This window comes from Podarcis bocagei (assembly GCF_964188305.1).
Source record: "Podarcis bocagei genome assembly, chromosome: 5".
NCBI classification, from domain to species: domain Eukaryota; kingdom Metazoa; phylum Chordata; class Lepidosauria; order Squamata; family Lacertidae; genus Podarcis; species Podarcis bocagei.
This window is the reverse complement of record NC_138129.1, coordinates 52,272,766-52,296,476: the sequence shown is the minus strand read 5'-3', so window position 1 is coordinate 52,296,476 and position 23,711 is coordinate 52,272,766. Positions and strand designations below refer to the sequence as shown.

The window sequence follows — 23,711 nt, the reverse complement described above, 5'->3', positions numbered from 1 at the left end:
CTGATGGGGGGACAGGAAGGAGGAAAGAGTAAGGGAATTGTGATGACAAACTATGGATTATTAACACATGCAAGCACACACACAAGATTTGGCACTATCTGGACCCCCAAGTGTATCTACTTTCTTCCACAAACACCTCTCTCACGCAAAGAACTGTAGCTCTCTTTCTATCCGCCCCCCCCCCCGAGAACTACAGAAACAACTCCCCTCTTCAAACTGCAGACTATTTAAGGCTGCAATCCTATACACACTAACCTGGGAGTTTGATATGTTACATTATGTAGGTACATAGGCTAGCTCTGGACACCAGCTTTAGAAACAACATATTGCTACTGTTAGCAATAAAGGAATTAAAAGTAACAAGGAGAAACACATGTGAAAATAGTATGTTCCTCCTGTAGTGAATGATCCTAGTGGAAATAGGACATAGAAATGTCTTCGTGAAATGCTGTGGCTGGACTCCAGAGCCTCTGATGAGACAGCACAAGCCTAGAGACTCAAACCAAACCAGGAAAAATGACCTACCAAAGCTTCAGGGCAATACTTGCCCTCCCCCCTTCCACTAGCTGAACCCTTTCAACCATAATTCTCAGACTCCTGTAACCCTCCCTGTTAAGATAAGCAATAGCTGTGTACTGAGATAAGCTTCCTCAAAAACCAGCCAGAGAAGCAGCATGATCATCAGTGTAATCAATTTCTAAGTTTCTTGCATCAAGCAGAGTTACTTAAATTCTTGCAAAGAGTGCATTTACCTAAAGTGCATCTTACAAGGCAAGCAGGTTTATGGTGCACGTCTCATTTACTCATTTCTTTGCCTTCCAAAGCAACATGCTCCGGTTCTGCAGGAAGGCTCACAAGGATTCGCATCCACCCCACCCCACCCCACCCCACCCTGGGCAGGCAAGTGATCTCATACTACTGAACTGTCTGGCCAGAGGAGCTCTTTGCTACAACTTGCTCTGTAGAAAATGAGTTTGGCAGTGACACATATGTTTTCACTGGCAGCAAAACTCAGAAGCAAGCTCTTCAAAACAAGTGAGATCCACAGCTACTAAGGCACCTGCCAGCAGCAAAAGCTGTTGTAGGAAGAAATACCTGAAACTGCTGCAAAGGCAAGATGTCCCATAGAAGTAATCAAGTGAGCCACAGGTTTGTACATGTCCATAGCCCTGCTTTGGAAACTCCCCCTCCCCTCAATTCTGCTTCCTCCACTTCACAAAATGTACTGCCACTATCTCAATCACTGCCCACTTCCATTCCCAACAATGGCATTTTTAAAATGTGTGTAATTGTGTTTTCTGAACTTCAGTTTTTCTTGGTATGTATTAAGATTGTAATAATGTTGTCACACTGCAGTTGGTGTGACCAACTGCAGAGTGATGACGGAACAGCAGGCAGGCAGCCCAGACAGGCAGGTGAGTGACACGGGTGGCAGGTGGTCCGGGCAAGTGGTGTGGGTTGTGGACAGCACAGCTAGTCACAGAGAAACAGCCAGAGCAGGGCAGGGCAGTTCCCCACAACCACAGTTTTGGTGTCAGCAGCACTGGAGGACAATGAGGCAGGAAGCAGCAGCAGAGCCAAATGTCTGACACTGAACTTTCTGATGTTGTGCAGCTCACCTGGGCCACCCATGCTGCTTGCCTGGTCTGCCTTCCCCTCTTGCCTGCCTACTGTTCTGTTGGGAGGCTGTTGCTGTGGGAAGGAGAGAAAAAGCCTGCATATTAAAATGCAATTTCTTTTTCTCTCTTTGAGTGACAGTGGTGGGACAATTAAAAGGAAACTTGCAGCAGAGCAGGAGTGCAAAGGTGAGAAAAGACTTTCTCCTCTTCATTTACTTCATTTCACCCTACCAGTGGTGAAGTGTAAAGGGGAGAGGCTTTGGGTGAGGGTCGGGGGGTTGAGGTGTAAAGTGGAAGAGGGCTGGGGATTTGGAGGGGTGACATGTAGACAAGGCTGGCAAGCAGTGAGAGCAGGGGCGCAGGCCCAAGTAAAGTAATAGAATCAAACCATGTTTTATAAATGCTTAGGCAACACCTATGCAAAGGGGGATTCAGAGGATGGAGAATTAATAAAAGAAAGGAGGAGATAGGGAAGAACACACACTGAATATCAAACAGAAAAATCAGTGGTATGTTTCAATTCCAGCCCACATTGGAGCTAGGCTCTTTGTCTTCAGGAGAAGAGTTTGGGAACCCACAAAATAAATTCAGACTGGTCTTCCTGGGGGAGCAAGGTGTTGGGAAGACATCACTGATCACAATGTTCATGCATGACAGTTTTGACAGCATGTAACAGTGCAAAGGAGAAGCCATTCTCCTAGGATGAACGAGACACAAAATGGCACAATTATTCAAGACAATGATATGAACATCTATCCTGTCTGTTCATAGAAACATGAAAATATGCACAGCTGATCACTGCTCAAGAATGTTGCAACCTATGAGGTTACAGTGTGCTACATCAAAGGCTGGTTTCTTGCTCAGCCATCTGCAGGTGAGACTGCAAAGGTGCCTTAACTTGCTCTGTGTATATCAGAATGTGAGCTTCTCTATCTGTATTAAACTTGCTTTCTCTCAAGCTAATTAATAATTACATTTCTCAGCTGCCTGCTCAGAACTATTCTATCAATATGAATGTTTGTTTTCACCCCACTCTGGGATCCATTGTGATGAAGAGTGGGTTAGAAATATTATAAACAAAAGCAGTAGACTACATCCAAGCCTGTATGCATTCGATTGATTTCCCTCATGCTTTGAAGTTGTACAGAATTTGGTACTAGAAAGAGATTTCTGCCTTCCAAGCGTTTTAAGCTTTTATTGAAAAAGGAAAAATACACACACAATATTTTGTATCTAATGGCTGCCAGCCCACTACATTCTTCATTCAAGGCCCTGCTCCATATCCTGCTGTTTGGGGACATCCAACTGACCGGGACATGGGACAGTGGCTTCTTGGTTGTGGTGCCCAAGCTGTACAATTCCTTCCCCAAGAAGCCTGAATAGAGTTTTCAAGAGTTACATTTTTTTTTTTGCTTCACCAAGCTTTTAGCTTGATTTGAGGTTTTTATCCCTGCTGTTCTATAGTCTGTTTTATTATTCATCAGTGCTTGTATTTTTTATTATGTCCAGGGGCCCTTTGTGAAGCTTAAAAATGGGGTATAAATTGTTTAAATAAAGAAAGAAATATCTGTTTCTTCTAGAGCCTTTATGGACTGCTGTTGTTTAATTCCTATGTTTTATTCCTATTTTTAATATTTTATGTATTTCTTTTGGATTGTATTTTATTTTACTACTTTTTTTTGTAAGCTACATCTAATGTTTCCTGAAAAGTGAGGGGATAATGATAACAATAATCATTATAACAGAATGATGATAGATTTTGCATATATAAAATGTATTGAAAATATGACATCCAAGCCAATATCAATAAGCAGACCGTGAAAGCAGACTGTGCAAATGAGCAAAATGCTCCAAACTGCAGGAGAACTCCACAATTTCCCTGAAGGGCAAAGCCGAAATATGTGAAGCAGACCAGCATCCTGGTGGCACCCATTCAATCTTAACAGTTTATTTAAATGTAGTGTTTACCCTGACATCTTCACCAGACTCTAATCTCCTCACAGATCAGAGGAACCTCCACAAAAGGAGCATCTCTCTGAAATCTGCTCCAGCCAAATGTCTGAATTTATGAAACAGTCACCTGCAGATAAAAACATTTCTCTGCTAAACCAGCCCAATTGCTTCTTAAGTATTTAGCGTTGCTGAGTAAGATAAATGGGTTTTAGGAAGGCAGTGGCCTTAATAAAAAAGATTCAGCTGCTGCCACTGCTTGGGAGCACCAGAACCAATACAAGCAGAGCTAACACTGGCAGCTGGTATTTATGCTGGCTGCAATGCCCTTACAGCATTTCATTTTAGTCTTCATCATGACTCTCTATAGCCACTGTCTCTCTGACCATGTCTGCAGTTCTGGGGGAGAGAGCTGTGATATGGATTACATGGACTAGCCCTACCCTGACATTTATTTCCCCTGCGTGTGAACTGTCATTGTAGTGAAGATTTGCCCTAGAAGCACATACACACGCCTGCTGAATGCACAATAATTCTTCACTTCAGGTGTCGGTTTTTTGTTTTTTTTACCAATGGATATCATGTGGGTTTTGCTAATAAAGCCAACTTAAGTGGTTACAGAATCCTCGTCTCAGAGGAGAGGTTGCTATTCTTCTTGTTCTTTGGTGTGGAGATGGCTAGTTCTGAAGACATATTTATGTGCTTGTGCTATCTCAAGCTGCTGTCAGGGACTGCTGAGCTAGATGGACCACTGGATTTGACTCATCCACAGCATGCATTTAAAGCACAGGGCTTCCCCCAAAGAATCCTGGGAATTGTAGTTTATCCCTCATAGAGCAAAAATTCAAACTACAGTTCCCAGAATTCTTTTTTTTGGGGGGGGGGAAGACACTATGTGCTTTAAACATACAGTGTGGATGTGATATAAGTATAATACAGCTGCCTATGCTCTTATTCTATTCTGAAGACTTGCAGCTTTTTAACATGGCCCATCTAGACCAGCACCCTGTTCTTATAGTGGCCAACCAGATGTCTGCAAGAGCACTCTGCCCTCCTGTGATTCCCAGCAACTGGTATTCAGAGGCATCCTGCCTCTGACAGTGGAGGTAGAACACAGTCCTCATGGCTAGTAGCCATTGACAGCATTGTCCTCCATGAATTTGTCTAAACCTCTTTTAAAGCCACACAAGTTGGTGGCTGCCACTGCTGTCTGTGGGAGCAAGTTCCATAGTTCAACTATGTGCTGCATGAAGAAGTACTTTCTTTTCTGTCCTGAATCTTCAAATGTTCAGCTTCACGGGATGTCCACAAGTTCTAGCATTATGAGAGAGGAGGAAAATGTTTCTCTGTCCACTTTCTCAATGCCATGCATAAGTGTACAGTGGTACCCCGCAAGACGAACGCCTCGCAAGATGGAAAACCCGCTAGATGAAAGGGTTTTCCGTTTTGGAGGCGCTTCGCAAAACGAATTTCCCTATGGGCTTGCCTCGCAAGACGACAGCCCATAGGGAAATCTCCGGGACAGCGGGGAAGCGCAGCGCGTCTTCCCCACTGTCCTCGGACCTCCTCCCGCCGCGCGGCATCGGAACGAAGCTCCGATGCCGGGCGGTGGGGGGGGGAACGCCTCCTCCCGCCGCGCGGCATCGGATGGCTTTCCTGAAGACTTGGGGTGGGAGGAGGGTTTTCCTTCCCACCGCCAACATTCAGAATGCTGTTCTGAATGTTGGTGGCGGGGAGGAAAAACCCTCCTCCCACGCAAGCCCCGGGAACAGAGGGAAAGTGCTGCGCCCCTTCCCCTCTGTTCCCGTACCTGTCCTGAAGGCTTGCGGTGCGGAGAAAAGCCCTTCTCCGCACCGCCAGCCTGGCAAGCGGTTTCCCTAGGAACGCATTAATTGATTTTCAATGCATTCCTATGGGAAACCGTGCTTCGCAAGACGAAAAACTCGCAAGAAGAAAAAACTTGCGGAACCAATTAATTTCGTCTTGCGAGGCACCACTGTATCGACTTCTATCGTTTCGCCTCTTACTCACCCTTTCTCTAAGTCCCAAATGCTGAAACTGCTCTTCACAGGGGAGTTGCCCTTTTCTGAGCCTTTTCCAACTCTACAACATCCCGTTTACGTATTCCTGTGGCTACTAAATATGGAGCTAGATAAACTAAAGACATAGTAACACCCAACTGAATTTTGTACCAAATTATTGTGCTTTGATAACCTAGATTATTCTTGTGGTTTAAATTAATTGTGAGATGCTAAACACAATAGGGAGGAGGGTGTAACCTGACTTCAAAACAGTAACTCTAAGTACTGGAAGACAAATCCACCCTCTTCTAACTGATGGGTAAATTTCAGATGCTTCCTACACATTCATATTTCTCCTTACCTACATATACGAGGGCTAGGAAATCTTGTTCATTTTTGTTCTCTGAACTGATTATTGCTTCCTGAAAGCTCCCATATGTAATTTTAATACATAATCTTAAGTATGTATGGGATTGCAAGAAATGGCAGACATTAGCTTCATTTTCTTATAGTCATCTGAATAAACTGACCAAGTTTATTTGTTCCATCTATATAGTCTTTGTCTCTATGCCGCTGTGTGAACATTTCCATAAGGAGGGAAGCCTGTGGCTGCAAATCAGACAGTCTGAGAAGAGACTCTACTGTTAGATGCCTTATTTGATACCACACAGTATCAAAGTACAAGGTGTGAAAACAGCCCAGATCCAATCCAAGGATGAACTGAGCCAGGATTGGCCTAAGGCATGAGCTCTACAAAATACTGTGAAGTATCTCAGCCGGAAACTGGATGGTCACATAAGAAATAAATGAAGCATGGCATCAGGAAGTAAATCAGAATGAAGCAATGCCAGGGCTAGAGGCAAGCAGGGAAGCAGGAATGGTCAAATCCAACTTGGTCTGCATCTGAGCAATGAGTTACTCAGACTGTGTAGCTAAGCTAAGAGACAGCAGGTTTATTTGGCTTTTGTGTTAGGTAATTCCAGGAAGCAGGAAAGTGTGTACATGGTAAGGCAGCCCTCCTGGTCCCAACTAATATGATGGATGGATGGATGGATGGATGGATGGATGGATGGGCAGTTGAAGGGGGAAGGGGAGGAGTGGGAAAGGGCATTCTTTGCCCAAAGCAGCCTGGCAAGCAAACCTCCCAGGTGGGCTGAAGATTCCCTGCCTCTGTCTCCAAGGTCCAAGTGGAAGACAGTGGTGGAGTGGGATGAGGTGGCAGTCTAACCTGCCAGCCTCAGAAATATTACATAATTGGTTCTTAACTCTGTTGGGACTCGCTCCCAGTCACATGGCTGAGGAATATCAGAGTCAATAAAATGTGCATGATAAAAGCACTTAGCACTGTAGCCATAGGTAGGGAACAAAAGAGGTACCGGGGGGGGGGGGGAACACAAGGAAATGTTTCCCCATCATAGGGCCTCAGTTCCCACCTTCAACAAGGTCAGCTGAACCTATGGAACCCCTTTCTATATAAATTTACCCTGGAAGGGAAGTAGGATAGGAAGAATCTAGGAACTCAGCAAGATATGGCAGCAGACTACTATAATGCATTTCTACCTTTCAAAGGAGAAGGGACGCGGGTGGCGCTGTGGGTAAAACCTCAGCGCCTAGGACTTGCCGATTGTATGGTCGGCGGTTCGAATCCCCGCGGCGGGGTGCACTCCCGTTGCTCGGTCCCAGCACCTGCCAACCTAGCAGTTCGAAAGCACCCTCGGGTGCAAGTAGATAAATAGGGACCGCTTACTAGCGGGAAGGTAAATGGTGTTTCCGTGTGCGGCTCTGGCTCGCCAGAGCAGCTTCGTCACGCTGGCCACGTGACCCGGAAGTGTCTGTGGACAGCGCTGGCTCCCGGCCTCTAGAGTGAGATGAGCGCACAACCCTAGAGTCTGTCAAGACTGGCCTGTACGGGCAGGGGTACCTTTACCTTTACCTTTCAAAGGACAGATGTGAAGGGACATTAGCTAGCCTCTGATCTCTGCCATATGGGGAAACACTAATGCAGAGACATGCCCATGAAGGACAGGAGACCATGGAACATGCACTTGCAAACTTAGTGTTCTAAAAGAACAGTGGTGAAATCTGTTCTTAATGCCCAGGAAGGTTCATTTTCTCTCTAACAGAGGACCCCCCCCCCCAGTTCAAAAAGCAAATGCAATCAAGTTATTTCATTTAGAGGAGATTAACAGCATAGTTTACTTGGGACCAAATCTTTAACCCCAAAGACCAAAAGAACACGGCAGCAAGTTGATGATTAATTTCACCAGCCTAAAGGACAACTTTGAGGAAATTGGAAGAGGCATTGGGCTGCTTCACAAATACAAAAATTCGACAAAGTCTGTAGGAATCATGATGGTCTAAGCTGAGCAGTGAAGTCTTGAGCTAGCAGGTCTTTGTCTCACTTTATTTCCCCCCCACTCCTTGTTGGGGTGGCTTTGGGTTGTATGTGGGGTGGGTAGTGGTTGTATGTGTGTTTGGGGGGTTGGCTGTGCTTTACTCCCTGCTGAGAAAGATGCAAATGAATCAAGTGTTGTATTAATGAGATTTATTAATTAGTCAACATAGCTCTCCAGTAATCCTATTGGGTGCCATTCAAACAGTCTAGCTCACAAATGATCACACCTAGACTGCAACTGTAGAAGTCCCAGAAACGTCTGCCTTGTCCTGCTCCCTGATACTCCCAGTTCATTCCATCTCAACCCTTTCCACATCGTTCTCTCCCAAAATTTGTTTTAGGCTCTCAACTACAGTAAGGAAGCCTGTAACAAAGAAAATGCATGTTCTTTGCCATAATATAGCTCTCTTTCTCTCTAACCATATAAAGTGAAAAAGCCCATGACAAAGCAAATACAGACCCTTCTCCAAAATATATTATTTCTCTGTCTGTCCATGCATGCATCCATCCATCCCACTCATACCAGGATATACCTGGGACTCTGCTACCATGACGTCTTTCATGATAGGCAACCCAACTGGCTCATTATTCTCCAGCTTCACACAGATGACTTGGTAGCCTCGGATCTGGCCATGCTGCTTGTTAGAGATAGGTGACTTCCAGGTAACACGAATGGTTGTGGAGTTCACTGATTCTACCTCCACTTTCCGAGGTGGAGCACTGGGCACTGGAAGGCACATGAAAAAATTTCATCAGAGACAACAGCATTGTTTCTGGGGTGGAGGAGACACACATTTTGTTGCACACATCACCCCAGATTACAAAGCAGAATTCACAGTGGAGTGAATAGCAAATATCCATCATTGTACTGCTGGACTAAGCTGTCCTGCTATTCAAGGTGTGGCATAAGGAGATGCAAAGCTCTGTGTAGATTACTAGTACCCACACAACCCAATACATACATATCAATGAGTGGACATATTACAGGCACAATGGGAACATAGTTAATGATTTACCATGAATATGCCAGGAGCGTCCACTTCATACCTCCTTATTAGTGAATGGAAAAACAAACCACAACCCCTAGCTATGGGGATCTTTAATTATTTATTCGATTCCATGATGAGAGCTATACAATGGAAGTGCTAGACACAATCTAGTGAAAAGGGAATTACACAGTGTAGAGGCAGCCACGAAGAAGACTCTCACCAAGGTCACTAATAAGTCCAAATTTCTGAGAGTGGTGGAACTACCAAGAGGGCCCCCATGCTGATCTTAGCACCTGAGATGGTCTGTAGGGAAATCAGTCTTTTAGGTAATTGGGGCCCATCATTTAGGGCCTTAGACACTAATATGAGCACCTTGTCCCTGGAAATGAACTGGCAAGTGTTTTAAAACAGGGATTATGTTTCGAAATGGAACCCCATCTGGCTGCTGCATTTGAAGTTTCTAAGTAGTCTTCAAGGGCAGCCCAGCATTGCAATAATCCAATCTGGAAATCACCAGAGCATAGAGTACAGTAGCCAAGTAATCTCTGTGCAAAAGGGGCTGTAGCTGGCAAACCAGATATAGTTGGAAATAGGTCTTCCTAGCCACTAATGACACCTGAGCTTCCATTGACTATCTTGGATCCAAGAGTATTCCCAGCCTGCTCCTTCCAGGAGCTCCCATGATGCAGAGCAATAGCTACCACATAACTACTTTTTGGAAACAGCTCCAAGGGTAGACGTGGAACTACTGTAATACAGTGCCTCCAAACCCTGGAGTTGCTCCAGAAGAATACCATGGTCAAAGGTATCAAAAGCCACCAAAAGATCAAGGAGAACAAGTAGGATTACACTCCCCTCATCTGTTTCCCAACAAATGTCACCAACCAGGGGGACTAAGGTGCTTTTTGGTGTAAAGTCTGGGCCTGAAACTGGACTGAAATCAATGATTTACTGTGTCCAAATGCTGCCACTGATGAAAATTTATTAAATTTATCAAAATTGCTCTAAGGTCAGCTGCTCTATAGCCTAAAGTGGGAGGCTGGTAATGAGGGAGGAAGGCAGTCCTAGGAGACTCTTATTCTTGGCTGGCCATTCAGCTTACAGAATGATTTCCGAGAGCAGTGTTCCTTCCAGAGAGTACCCTTGCTCTATTGCTACTCAGAATTTGCTTGAAAAAAATAAGACCAGAATTCTGTTATTGCAGGGCAAATCCACAGCCCCTGTAAACACACTGTGTCCCATTTGCTAGTGCAGAACAAGGTTAATTGGGGGCAGAGAACTGGATGGAACCTGTAAGGACTGTTCTATGCAGACACTCGGCAGGCAGGCAAGGCAGCCGCTCACCCTCTGGCAACTGGTTGTTTCCACAGATCTCACTCTTAATTGCAGATAATTACTTGAAGAGGAGCACAGAGGGGAAAGATACATATATTAGCAGGGGGAGGAGGCAAGCCTAATTGGTGAATGAGAAAGGGGATCATGGACCTCATTCCATCTTTCTCCATAAACTGCAAAATGGGGTGTCTTTCCCTGATGGTTATTCCTCATCCGAAAAATGAGTGGAAAGCAAACTACATTGCAGTGTAGTAACTGGACAACACCCCCCTTCTGCTCCAACAGTTAGACATGGCTGGGAAAGTGCTTGTGACGGTTCTGTCAAGGCACAGCAATCATGAGACTTACCTATACCTGCCGATAAAGGGCAGAGTCTTAAGCTAACAGCAGCTGCCAAGGGACTGAATTGTTGGGTCAGTGGAGGTCACCCCAATTATGAGGAGGGTATATTAGCTACCAGTAATATTTCAAGATTCAAAAAGCACTCTCACCCCCTTTTTGTGCTACCACCTATGAAAAATGAGTGCATCAGAAGGTTTTAAAACCACTCCTGACAGAGAGCTTAGCTGGAAGAGCCAACTGTACGGCCCTCAAACTTATGCAGAGAGCTTGCTGCGACATTTCTAGGGTAGCAGTGTCCCTCCGGCTAAGGCTTTGCTAAATGAGAACTGAAGCAAACAATTCAGGCAGCAGGACATACAGATGTGCAAGCAAGCTTCAGAAGTAGGCAATGAACATTGCTATGCAAGGCTTTACAGGGTTGCAGTGGTGCAAGCAACAGCACAGCATGGGTGGTACAACTGAAGTATGCCTGCTCTCAGTTTACTGAGTGGCTCCTTTTTTCTATTTGCCTCTCTGTGCACTTTCTGGTCTCTGAGGCAAGGATGCAGCCTGGGAAGTGCCTTCTGACAGTGCAAGGACTGGCACTTTCTACAGAAGAGATTTAAGCTGGCATGACATATCTGACAGACTAGCCATAACAATGCATTTTTTGCTTCAGAATGTCCTTGATAGAGAGCTGCTTTGCCCATGTGATAGAGAAGAGGAACAGATTCATGTAGGAAGCAGGCATTTTGATTATATTTCATACATATTAACCCCTTCATTCTTATTGACTACATTTAGACCCCCCTTTCTGTAGAGCCGAGAACAGCACTACAAATGCTATTCCTTTGGCAGGACCCAAAAGAGCCCTTGTTACCTTCAGTCACGGGTCGGGAACCTACCGTCTTCATCAGTGCGAACCCAGACCGGGATGCTCTCTGGCCCAGGACCCACGTCTGTGTGAGCCCTCACCCACACTTTGTACTCTGTCCATTTCTCCAGGCTGTTGATCTCCCAGCTTGAATGCTCGTGTCCAATGCCCTCAACCACACGCTTGCTGTTGTCCTCTCCTTCCACTGCTTGGTATGCGATAGAATACTGTGTGATGACTCCATTGCGGCTCTGAGCCGGTGGTGGTACCCAACTTACCCGGATAGAGGTGGAGCTGGTGCTTACACACACGACCTCTTGGGGTGGGGCAGAAGGGGCTAGGGATAAATAAAATGAAGCAAGTGGGGAGATGAGGGGAAATGATTGGGCAAAATACATAATTTACAGGGAGCTCTTACCCAGCCAACAGAGCCTCAATAAACATAGAACAAAACCCACTAGGCCTGATTCAATTGAATAGTCGTCTGGCTATTCCCTCTCATTACCTGTGCACCCCACCAACTACTCTGGGGGATTGGATGAACCCCCAGAACTGGGTGCAGTGGGGGGGGGGAGTAGACGTGATATTATTCCACCTGGCAAGCAGATATGCTATTCCGCCTGGCCTTTAATTTGAATTGAGCTTGATCTATTATTTCCTTCTGTTCCCTCCCCATCCCCTTTCATGAAGATTACCCGCTGTGAGACCCCACAGCTAATTCTCCCCTAGCCTCCTCTGTAGAGGTTGCCTAAAAAGAAGAGAGAACTAGAAAGTACAAGACTTAGACCAGGGGTCTGCAACCTTTAAGACAAAAAGAGCCACTTGGACCCGTTTCTGAAGGGGACTAAAACTGGGAGCCGCAAAACCATTGCGACATTTAAAACAAATATATCTCCAGAGCTGCGATCTGACAGCGGGCGGGAAGGTGACGTCGGGACGGTGCGTGACTAACGCACACACCGCCCCCATGCGACGTCACAGCCAGTACAGTGCCCGCCACAGTGGGGAGTGTCGGGGCGCACAATGCGCCTCCTCCCCTCGCTAGTATCCGCCCCGGAACCGCGGCAAAGGTGTAAAAGAGCCACATGTGGCTCCGGAGCCGCGGGTTGCAGACCCGACTTAGACAGATGTGAGATCAATAGGATAAGTAACAGATGAGAATAGGAGAGCAGGAATCAAGAAGGAAGAATCTGAAGTATGAAAATTATTGAAACCAAGAAGAAAAGTAAGGACAGTGTTGTTTTGTTCCTTGAATAACCTGATGATGCTCAAGTTGAAGAAGGCTATTGGAATATACATCTTCTGAGGACAGTCTGACTGTACACTAACTGGCAAGCAAGCAATCCTGGAGAATTGGATTCTTTGCATCTGACATATTGCTCCAAACCTGGGAGCAGGGCACAGAACTGGAGGCTCCTAAGGCTATGAGGAAGGTTCCTAAAGAGGTAAAAAAAGTACTACAAACAACACTGCTGAGGTGGACCTGAAAGGTAGAGAGTAAAGAAAGAAAGCCAAGGCAATGCAGGAAAGTAGACAAAGTGAATATAGGTATAACCCAAGAAGGATACATGGGGTATGAGAAGCAGACAAGAAGAGAGCCTAAATTAACTGGAAACAATCCTTTTACTAATGAATTTGGAGATTTTGGAGAACAGGCCTCACTTGACAAAGCTCTCAGCAACTAGAAGCAGAAGAAATATCAGCAAGCATAATAAATGGATCAACACATGAGACATAGTGATTTCCCACATCTACTGATGGCTGGGTAAGAGTCACACCTGAATAGTGCCAATAATAAGCTGCAGCTTAACATCAGAGGACAAAAATAAAACACAGCAACACAAGCAAAATACATGGGAAAAGTACATGAGAAAGAAATGCACACCAATATGCACGTGCGCGTACACACACACACACACACACACACACACAGACAAACCACACATTTTGAACCATGACACACACAAATATTCTCAGAGGCAAAATGAACCCATTCACTATTCTCAGGTTAGGCCCTCCCTGGAAATGTAAGTGCCTCTAAATCATGCTTATGAGAATGGCTACTTGTGTGATGAGCACTGGGTAACCTAATTTCAATGTTTCTATGTTTAGTACCAGATGACTGATCTTCTCAACATGATATTATCCTCAAGAAAAATGCTAGGAGTGGCAGCATTTTCCCCAGAGATAATGTATCAAAGGAAATAGATCCTATGTGTGATTAGAGGAGCATCTTATTTGGGCTGTTCAACAATTAAGGTCAGGATTCCCCATATCCGCCTTTGCAAACTATTCTTCTAAAACAGAAAAAATGGCTTCAAGTTTTCATTTGAGCCAGGGTGCAGCCTTGGATCCCAAGTTCTCAAAAATCATGCCCTGCCTGAGTTGCTTAATCCTTCCCTTGTTAGCTGCCTTTCCCTCAAACTCCACCCTACCGTTTTCATCTTGTCTGTTTCACTGAATGTGTTTACCTTGCAAGCACAAACCTTGAACTCCATTGGGGTTGAGTGGGGAAAACAACTTGAAAGGTAAAGCACTGTTGTCCTATACCACAGGGGTAACCAATGTGGTCTCCTCTATGTTGTGGACTACAACTCCGATAATCCCTGACCATTGGTCATGCTGGCTGGGGTTGATGTGAGTTTGGGCCCAATTATTATTATTATTGGTAGTGGCGCCCACCCTGTGGAACACCCTCCCTTCAGATGTCAAGGAAATAAGTAGCTATCCTATCTTTAAAAGACATCTGAAGGCAGCCCTGTTCAGGGAAGTTTTTAATATTTAACGCTGTATTGTTTTTAATACTTGATTGGGAGCCGCCCAGAGTGGCTGGGGAAACTCAGCCAGATGGGCGGGGTATAAATAATAAATTATTATTATTATTATTATTATTATTATTATTATTATTATTATTATTATTATTATTATTATTATTATTGGCTACTCCTACTCTATCCATTTCCCACTGCTAAGCTGTTCTTCCATGAGGAAGGGACTAATGGCTAACATTACACATGGGTGAATATGACTAGTGTAATTGTGTAGTTTAGCCTGGAGTATATGCAGTTATATTCCCTCATAAAAGCTAAAGCACAGACACCTGGAACTAGGAGATATAGCCAGGGATGGAACCAGAGCACCTATCTTTTTATAGTATGAAACATTGCCGAGGAGGATCAGTATCACAGGACTTCTGTGTCAGAGAGATCTCCCTTGCTTCTGTCCCCAGAGACCATTTAGTATGCTACTGGGAACACTTTAGAAATATAGCTTGGTAGTTTGCTAAATCAGCATATGGCCCTATGTTAAACTCAGATGCTTCACCACCTCCACATGCAATCTGTGATGGCAAAAAAGCAAGACTAGATGAGAAAAATGTTCAACAGAAATTGGTCTTGAGGCATGCAATCCCCTTAACTTTTCTATCAATTAGCAGAAACTTGGATTCTACAGGTTTCTCACAACACATCAGGTCTGCAAAAAAAGCTGTTTTCAGACATTGTTCAAGGAAAGGTAAGCTTTAGAATTCCTACTGATGGGCTCTTTAGAACAGGTTTCCCAGTGATCATGGCCACTTAATTCATGCTCCAAATGTTACATTTCATAGGGAAATGTGCTTTGGCACTACATGCCTTCACCCCTCACCTGGGAGGTGTGAAGAGAGGTTTCTTCCTTTACCTGTCGACTAGAATCCATGAATGGCTAAAATGGCACAACATCAGGATTAGCCTTCCTTTAATTGCTGGACTTTAAATTCTTTGCACAGACTCCTAACATGGCCCAGCTACACAGAGCTATGCATGAGTCACAGGTTGGAGATATCTGCATTACTATTTGCTTTGGATATTTGTCTGTTATGCCTTGTTAGTATGATGGCTGGGCAAGTGCCCAGTCATGGCCTATCAATACACATGCTCCATGAGTAGCTGCTAACAGAACAATTAATAGTCTCCACATTCAGTTTGTGTCCCCCAATGTAAAATATTTATGATGCCTCCCTCTGAATATTGTTTCATATATGTTTGTCCAATCGTCCTGGCACTAAGATCCCATTAGCTAAAGAGCAAGTTAAACAGGACTGTTGGAATTCTTATGATGGGTGTGCTAATGAAAGGAGGAAAGGTCATTCCAATCATAAGTGGAGCAGTTCTTCCCCACCCTGATTCATCCCAGGCACTCTCTGGCTCCACACAGAGAGGGCGGCTGCTGCCTCCTCTATTGCTTGCCCCACACAGCCACTAAATCCTTGACAGATGGCACAAATGAAAATGTCTCACTTTTCCCCTTTAATGCTTTTTGCATAAAAGCAAGCCCCAAAATCGTTAGTGAAAACAAGCTTATCTCAGAGCTCTTTGATAGCTTTAATCTGCTTATGTGCAGCACTTTGAGCTGCCAATAAAGGTGCATTGGTCTCCTACTCCACCAGCACATGGGCTCAGAAGAGAATGAAAGTGATCCAGCTTGGGTCACCTCTTTATCTGGCCTTCTGACTTACTTCACTGTTTGCCTCAAGCCTTCAAAGCCTTGGAGCAAAACCCACGCAGCAGTCTTCTTCCTCCTTCCACTCCATAAAAGTCAAGCATCCACATGCACCACACACCTCACTCAGCACACATCCCCTTAAGAAGCTATTAATCATTCAATCTACTTGCAAAGATCCCACCACCCCCTCAAGTTAATTCTTCCAGGCTTGCAAATGCCTGTGGTGTAGCAGTAATGCAATGTGTGCATCGCTCCTCTTGTACAGAGATGATTGTCTGGAAGGGGCAGGGAAAAGGCGAGCAATGGTGTCTCTGACTGGGGTATGAGCACATGCACAGTAGGAAGGTGCATGCACGAGGTGCAGATATCAAACACCCACTACAACTGAATTGCATGGGGAAGAGGATGTGCCAGTAAACTCACAGAGATACAGGGAATAAATCTCATCAGCTTCTCCCACCTATTCCCTTTGCCCAGCATATCTGTGAGTCCACCTGTTGAAAGGGGAAAGCATGGACTGAAGGACAATGGGACAAGACTTACCCTGGGCAAATGGCCCCTGCATCAGAGCCACAGCTGGCCTGTCCTCTCCACATTTCTCTTGCTACTGGTTCCAACCTCTCCATTAACTCTCATACAAAAGTGCAATAAGATTTTGTCCCTCACTCAATCTCAACCAAACAGAGACACTTACTGGACTGTGCTGTTCGAGCTTCCAAAACTGGGGTATAGACCCCTAGGCCCAGCTCAGAGCGGGCTGCCAGCTGGAACTTGTAGAGTGTGTCCGGCTTGAGCCCTTCAAGTGCATAGGATGAGGTCTGGTCAAAGTCCACCTTATGCTAGAAAAGGCAAGAGGCAAGTTTTTCTTTTACTCAGATTGGGGGGGAAGGAGGGAATAACATAGCTATTGACACCTGACTGTTGGACTCTTGGCCGTAGATGCCTACCAGTACTGCATACTAGGAATCATGCAATAGAGCAATCTATGCTCATCCTATGTAACCCTGAAAGCCATTATTTAAAGGAGATGATTTCACTTCCCCACAGATGTTGTGAATTCTCATTATAACCATGAGAAAAGAATCACTTTCAGTTCCCAGACACTGGAAACTTTTGGCTAATGAAGTATGTGTTGACGTAAGTTCGAGTAAGTTAGCATATATAGAAGACAAGCTGTGATAGGTCTTCACTTCAGAGCCACCACCTAATGGTTCAAAGGCCAGATAACTTCTGAGGCCTGATCCAACTATTATGTGGCAATATGATTGCCAACAAAACTGCTGCTCTTGCAGGAGCAGGAGCTCTTGCAGCTATCATAGGGAGGTGAAACTCTGGTATAGGTTCATAATCCAATGGGATGTGGATTGCAGTATTCTCACAGATGCAGAAATATCTAGTCATGCAAATGCCATTTTCCACAACAATCATACTGGGCCTAACTCTAACAGATATAAAAATAAGTGCCCCATACCCATAGGCTACTTTGGTATAGGTCTTTAACCATCAATGGGTCATGTTGTCCCTCACCTGGATCCCATCTGTCTCTTCCCAATACACCAACTCATACTTGGTGACACGTTCTTGAGGTGCTGGCTGCCAGGTCAGCATGATCCGTGTGTCAGACTCTGCCTCAGCTTGGAAATCAGCTGGCTGAGATGGAACTGGAGACCAATACAACAAGAGTCAGTTGTGGGAGGGGACTCCAGAGCAGCTTTAGAAAATTTCAAGGTGCAAGCCCTATCATCAACGTACTTCAACAATAGCATTGTCATAAACACAATCTTAACACATTCTCCTAAGCTCCAGGTTCAAACAATGACAACTATGTTCTTTCTCAAACTAGTGATTAACCAAAGTATCCACAACTATGCTTAAGTCAACTGTTAACTATGCTGGCAACAGAGTGCTGCTGGAACACCTATTTGAAAAGGACAAATTGCCTACCAAATCCCTAAAGTCTCTGGCTCACACCTCAACCTTAGCTCAAAATATTAGCTCTTGGAAACAGTAGGACAGAGAAGGAATAGAGCGCACACAAAACATACATACCACCCTGCTGGGCCTTTATCTGGATGGCATCAGAAGGGGGTCCATCTCCTACTGAGGTGAAAGCCAAGACACGAATACTATAGGTGGCCCCATTTATCAAACTTCCTACAGTGGTGAGATGATGATCATCAGTGTTGTGTTTCTGCCACTTGCTGAGTGGTAGGTGGGGGTCAATGGTGTAGTACACTCGATAGCCACGGATCATCCCATTGGGCTCTTCAGGTTGTTCCCATTGGACCAGCATGGTGCTGGAACTCAGCATCCGTGCCTTCACTTTGAGGGGTGGGCTTGATGGAGCTTGCTCTCCTGTCCGTGCATCCACCAACTCACTAGGGGGACTCCTGCCAATGTTATTTACAGCAATAATGCGGAACTCATATTCTGAGAAGGGGCTTAGGCCACCAATGCTATAGCGGGTGGTTGCCACACCATCTACTTCTCGGAAAGTGCCCTCTAATGACTTGGACTTATATTGGATGACATAGTAGGAGATAGGGTCAGCATTTCCTGAGTCCCAGGTGAGAGTCACACTGGTAGCTGTCGTCTCCGTTACTAATGGCTCCATTGGAGGTTTTGGAAGAGCTGAAAGCAAAAAGCACAATGTCAGTAATTTGATTAGTGCAAATGCTGTAATGTGCAGAGCTATAAAGGAGGCTTAGATGCTTGCTAACATTTTCCTTTAAAGGCAGAAATCATTTCATAGTCAAGAACGTACATTTTTATATTACACATTACCATATATTGCTTGAAGTGCTTCTTAATGGAAGAGTAAACACAGCAATCATGTTATTAGATGTGCTCAAAGCACTTGCTGGCAGCTGGCTAAATAAAGGTAATTTAAACAAGGAACCAAGTCAGGTTTTCTAAAGCAGAAAGGGTTATTCAGCTGAGGTACACTTTAGGAAGCCAGGTTCATGGCCTTTTCGGAAAGTATACCGGGGCAAAAGTAGTTCCATGTCTACTGTTGCTGCAAGAGCAAGAATATGTGGATTGCAGGGACTTGTGGCAAGCATATTTTTGTGGTGGGATGTTAAGGAAGCCAATCCTCTTATGAAAGTTCCGAGCATTAACAAGAAAGCAGAACTACTCTAGCACAACTGATCACATCAGCCATTTATCCAAAAAAGATAAATTTGTGGTCAGTACTGCGTTCTACTATCTTGGGATCCTTCTATGTACTGGCTAGGCACAAGGAAAACATTTATGATAATGAAGAAAAGACTGAGAGACTCCCTGACTCCCATAATGATCACCCTCTGGAGCTGTATTAATGTAAATACTGAAATCACAGTAGGTTATAGGATGTTTAGTAAGGTAACAGAACTGAAAGACAGGTGCTTCCACAAAGCTTTTTCAAGTGACCTGACAGAGATGTGCTGTCCTGGATGCCATTTCACACCATCCAGATACATGCACAAAACAAACAAATATTAGCTCTTGGGCAGGGCTCTTGAATGACAGTGGAGAGGCCTTATTATTTCTCCCAGAGACTTGCTCTATAATTCTGATGTTTGGCCATTCCATTTATGCACTGTAAGTAAACCTCTATTTTACAAGAAAACAAATGAGAAAACTCTGGGAGATACATGTTGGGTAACAAAGATCGGGAGGCGGGGGGGAGGCACACGCGATGTGTCTTAAAAGTCTACACAAGTACAGCAGACTCCCTGCTACATATGTTTGCCGTGAACATGCAAGAAGCTGGAAAGACCTGTGCAACAATGGCGACAGGGCTAATGGTGAGGCTCCACAGCATCTTTGTACTCAGGTTCCCCATTCACACTAATAATGACTGAGTCACAAGTGCACCCCATTCTGCTACCTGGTACCATGCAGAGGTATAGGATACCATGGAGCAGCTTCTTACCTTTGACAGTGATCTGAGCTGTTGCATGGATTACCCCCAGTGAGGACATGGCTTCGCAGGTGTAGTTGGCCGACTGCGTGATGTTGGTCAACTCTAAAACATTCCTGCCCATTGGCATGTCATCTTCTTTCGTCAGCTCCACGTCTCCGACAATCCACTTCACGTAGGGCATTGGGGACCCCACTGCTACACATGTGAGATTCACGCTCCCTCCAGGCATCACCTCATGGTTACTTGGAGGGATTGAAAATCGAGGGGACACTCGCCGCACTGAAACAAGGAATAGACAACTAGTAGGGTCACAGCCTAGACAATTGATATTCACTTCCTGCATACCCAAGGGGTGGGGGAAGGATCAACATTTCTCCTAAGTAGTAGCAAATCAATCCAGAAAAGAAGAAAAGAAAAAAAAGAATTCTGAACAAGAGCTGTTCACTGCTCTGCCAAATTTCATACCCAAGTTCTCCCTTTGACCCACTGGTGTTTTCAGCAGGAGCTCAACTATAGGACTGCCACCATTATTGTTCTCTCAGCTAAGTTACATTATGGACACTAAAATGTCTCCTTATTTCAAATCTACCCACTAATTAGAAAATAAGTTCACGCCCTGTCCATAGGGTGTGCAGAACCTCTGCAAGGTGGAATAAGCTACTAAACTGGTTGGTTCCACAGCAAAGCAACCTGAAGACAAACCTATCTTGCAGGGGCAGCTACAGGGTTTTATTTTTAAATTACTGCATGCATTACTGCTAGCTAAAACAGTGTTCCTGTGCAGGATTCAGCAGTGAGCCTGGGGCACCGCACAGCCGGATCAGAACACCTTGTTGGGTAGGAGCTTCATCTTAATAGACAGGAGATCAGATCTAAGCTGACAGCAGAGGGCCTGGGTGACAGGATCCTCTCTCCCATTGGGAATGTGTTCCAGGAGAAAGAACACTCCTTATTTCATCACACAGCATCTATTCATATAAAAGTCTCACTTGGGTTATTTTGTAGACAAACCATTAGATCGGCTAAAGTGCCCCAGCTGTTTGCTGTACACACATCAGTCAGGGAAATGACACTGAGAGATGAGGACCCTTCTTTAAGGCCAGTATTATGGGCCAATTTAAGGAGGGATACAGGAACACAACTGAACATAGTAAATCTTTGTCTCCTCTGGGCAAACTCATTTCAAATACATACAATAAAATAACAAATTAAAAATGTGGGAGGGAGGGTGCAATGTGTTTCTTCTGGGAAGCCTGCTTTTCTGTAATGGAGATGTCACTACACATTTAATATCACAGCCTCTCCAGTCCACAGAGTCAGGGCTGGCAGAATAGTGAAGAGCTGCAATGCACAGGGATAGGGTTAGCTGGAAAGCAGTGGGGTGGACTATTTCTTAGCAAGATGGGAGAGACCTGCTCAGGGGCTAAAGCCCACAGGGACTGCCTCATGCTGGGCTTCCTCCTGCGTCATCTCCAACACCACAAAATCTCGTTAGAATAGGGGCAGCTGCTGACAGACAGGCTGACAAGACTCGGCTCAGCCTGACACTTCCCCTAATCAAATTTCGCTTGAGCTCTCTTTGATGATTCATTCCCAAACCAGCAGACTCACAGAAATAGACTGAACACAGAAGCCCCCACATTAGAATGTACAACAGAGTGAGGGTTTGGGGATAAATTAGACAATGCTGTCAACAGTGACAAAGCAGAGCTCATCAGCTCCTCACCAGCTTTTTTAAAGGGGCCCTCCCATAATGATAATGTGCATGTTATCAAATGTCTAAATCTATAATCTAGTGGGTTGTTCCTTTTAATCAATTGTTGAATCTCAGGTCAATAATTGTGTGCATGGTCACCAGTGAAAGGCTTGCTCCCTGCCTGACAGGGGAGTGCACCCCCAAACAAGACAGAAATTAAAGCAAATCAGCGCTCTAACAGAGTTATGAGAATACCCTGGTATTTAATGGACATGGCAATGGATCAACATGATGGGGTGGTTGTCCAACGCAGCCTGGTTCTGATCGGCAAGAGGCAGGACTCGTTCTCCCCCCCACAATGAACATGGTATTGAGCCAGTACATGAAGAGGTTTGTTCATTTGTTGTGTTTTATTCCAGGGACCAACCAACTTCCCACCCGCTCACCAACCAAACTGGTCTCAAAGAAAAGCAAGCTTGAGTAGTAACACAACAGGCTCGTGCACGGCAATAATTAATTGACTTGACATGCGCCAGACAGGAAAGAGGCCAGGTATGGGAAAGAAGCTGCTACATAAAATCTTGACAAAAAACAAGGGTGGGAAGGTTGAAATGCACAGATAGGCAAGCACGAGGCACAGGAATGAGACTGGAAGGAATTCATGCAGAAGGGCTGAAAGAATTCAGTAGCATGCAGAAACCACCTCTGCCATCCACTCCAGTGAGAACCAAGCAAGATAGCTCCTACAACTACCTCCGATTACCTAAGTCACCTTCAAATGCATGCATGAGCAGTGGTTAGAATTAGAGTGAATCTCCACCAGAACAGCATTCCCTGACATATCTCTCAGACATCAGTCCCCAACTGACTCCTTTGTGGCCGTAAAAAGACCTGTCAAGACCATGCTTGGGAAGAAAGAACACGGCTTGTGAATCTGCCGATAAGCGCTTTAGTTCATTCAGCAAAGAGCTATCGAGAAAACCTCTCGCCCTTTTTGAAAGCTGCTGTTTACTATTCTAGCGGCAGGGGAAGAGAAAAGGTTACTTGACAATGTATCAGAGAGGGGTCTCTTCTAGCCTAGCTACAGGATGAATGGCAATGAAAATCTTTCCCCCCCTCCAATCCCCACACAAAACCAAGCCGATTTAAAGAAAGGCTGTAGGCAAGCCCCTTCCCCAGGGGTAGGTTACTCAAAAAGAGGATCGGAAATCAGAGCACTTCTGATTCCACAAGACGACTCGGCCAAATGTCACTCTTATGACTGAGCAGAGATATGCATCTCCCTAAGGCCAACACAGACACTAAGCTGATGAACCTTTTCTTTCCTATTGGTACGTTGATGCAGCGACAGTTCGAGATTGGTTACAGGGCATAAAGGTGCAGAAGTGAGGCTGCTGCCTTAGTTCTTCACTCAGTTTCCACTGTTTCATTTCCAAAAAAATGCTTGCCTTCTTCCTGCCCTAGGTTGCCCTATTAATGACCTAGCCTCTACAGATTGTCCTCCAGCCACAATACGTTGCCTAAGTACTGCACCATGCAAGCAGAATAGATTGTTTCTGTTGGTCAGAAGGGGTGGTGGCAGGAACAGCTTCCACACTAAGGCTGTGAAGACTCCGACAGTATCCAGTGTTTGTTGACCTCATGCTGTGCCTGCCTCTGTAGCATCACTTTGGTAGTTTCTCTCTTCCAGTCTGGTTGCAAATACTCTTCAGATGTGCTGCAAATCAAACTGTAGTTCTCATTATGTAGAGGGGAAGAACAGAGGCAAGGTGATCAATGGAGGCTCAGTTGTGTGCCTTACTAGCGAGTGGGAGGCAACCTCCCTTCTATCTAGTCTTTCCTTGGCTATTAAAATGTCAATAAAACAGGAACAGATGTGCTTAGAGATGCTACCATCAATCCAGGCTGGATTATAATCTAGAAAGAATGCCTGGGAAGGTTAGAAAGGAGGTGGATTCCAACCTAGCACCAGTATAGCATTCCTGGGTAATTGGCAGCTTCTTTGTGGGCAGAGTCCAGTGGGATGTGAAGCACAGCTGTCAATCATCATTAGAACACTCTGGCAGAGCAGAACTAGTGAAGGTTGCTTACACAGCATCCCCAAGCATGCATACGGTTCTAG

The 23,711-nt window shown here is 45.0% G+C and overlaps 1 protein-coding gene and 2 long non-coding RNA genes across 14 annotated transcripts in view; 1 reads left to right on the top strand and 2 right to left on the bottom strand.

Moving 5' to 3' along the window:
• Positions 1 to 23,711, bottom strand: part of PTPRF (protein tyrosine phosphatase receptor type F) — a 478,572-nt gene that overhangs the window by 51,799 nt on the left and 403,062 nt on the right. For 8 of the 12 annotated variants that reach the window (XM_081195232.1, XM_081195228.1, XM_081195234.1 and 5 more), the window contains 6 exons: positions 19,903 to 20,172; positions 18,036 to 18,617; positions 17,514 to 17,647; positions 16,681 to 16,825; positions 11,536 to 11,841; positions 8,519 to 8,712 (listed from right to left, as the gene is read on the bottom strand). In XM_081195232.1, the coding sequence (XP_081051358.1) occupies positions 8,519 to 8,712; positions 11,536 to 11,841; positions 16,681 to 16,825; positions 17,514 to 17,647; positions 18,036 to 18,617; positions 19,903 to 20,172 (1,631 nt within the window). The remainder of the gene's footprint in view (positions 1 to 8,518; positions 8,713 to 11,535; positions 11,842 to 16,680; positions 16,826 to 17,513; positions 17,648 to 18,035; positions 18,618 to 19,902; positions 20,173 to 23,711) is intronic. The other 4 variants (XM_081195238.1, XM_081195239.1, XM_081195229.1 and 1 more) reach the window with 1 other exon arrangement.
• Positions 1 to 23,711, bottom strand: part of LOC308587585 — a 440,103-nt gene that overhangs the window by 52,523 nt on the left and 363,869 nt on the right. The gene's annotated exons all lie outside the window — the stretch shown is intronic.
• On the top strand, positions 9 to 4,599 carry LOC308587586. Its single transcript, XR_014008477.1, has 3 exons — positions 9 to 1,149; positions 1,759 to 1,805; positions 2,391 to 4,599. It is a non-coding gene; the product is annotated as an uncharacterized lncRNA (long non-coding RNA).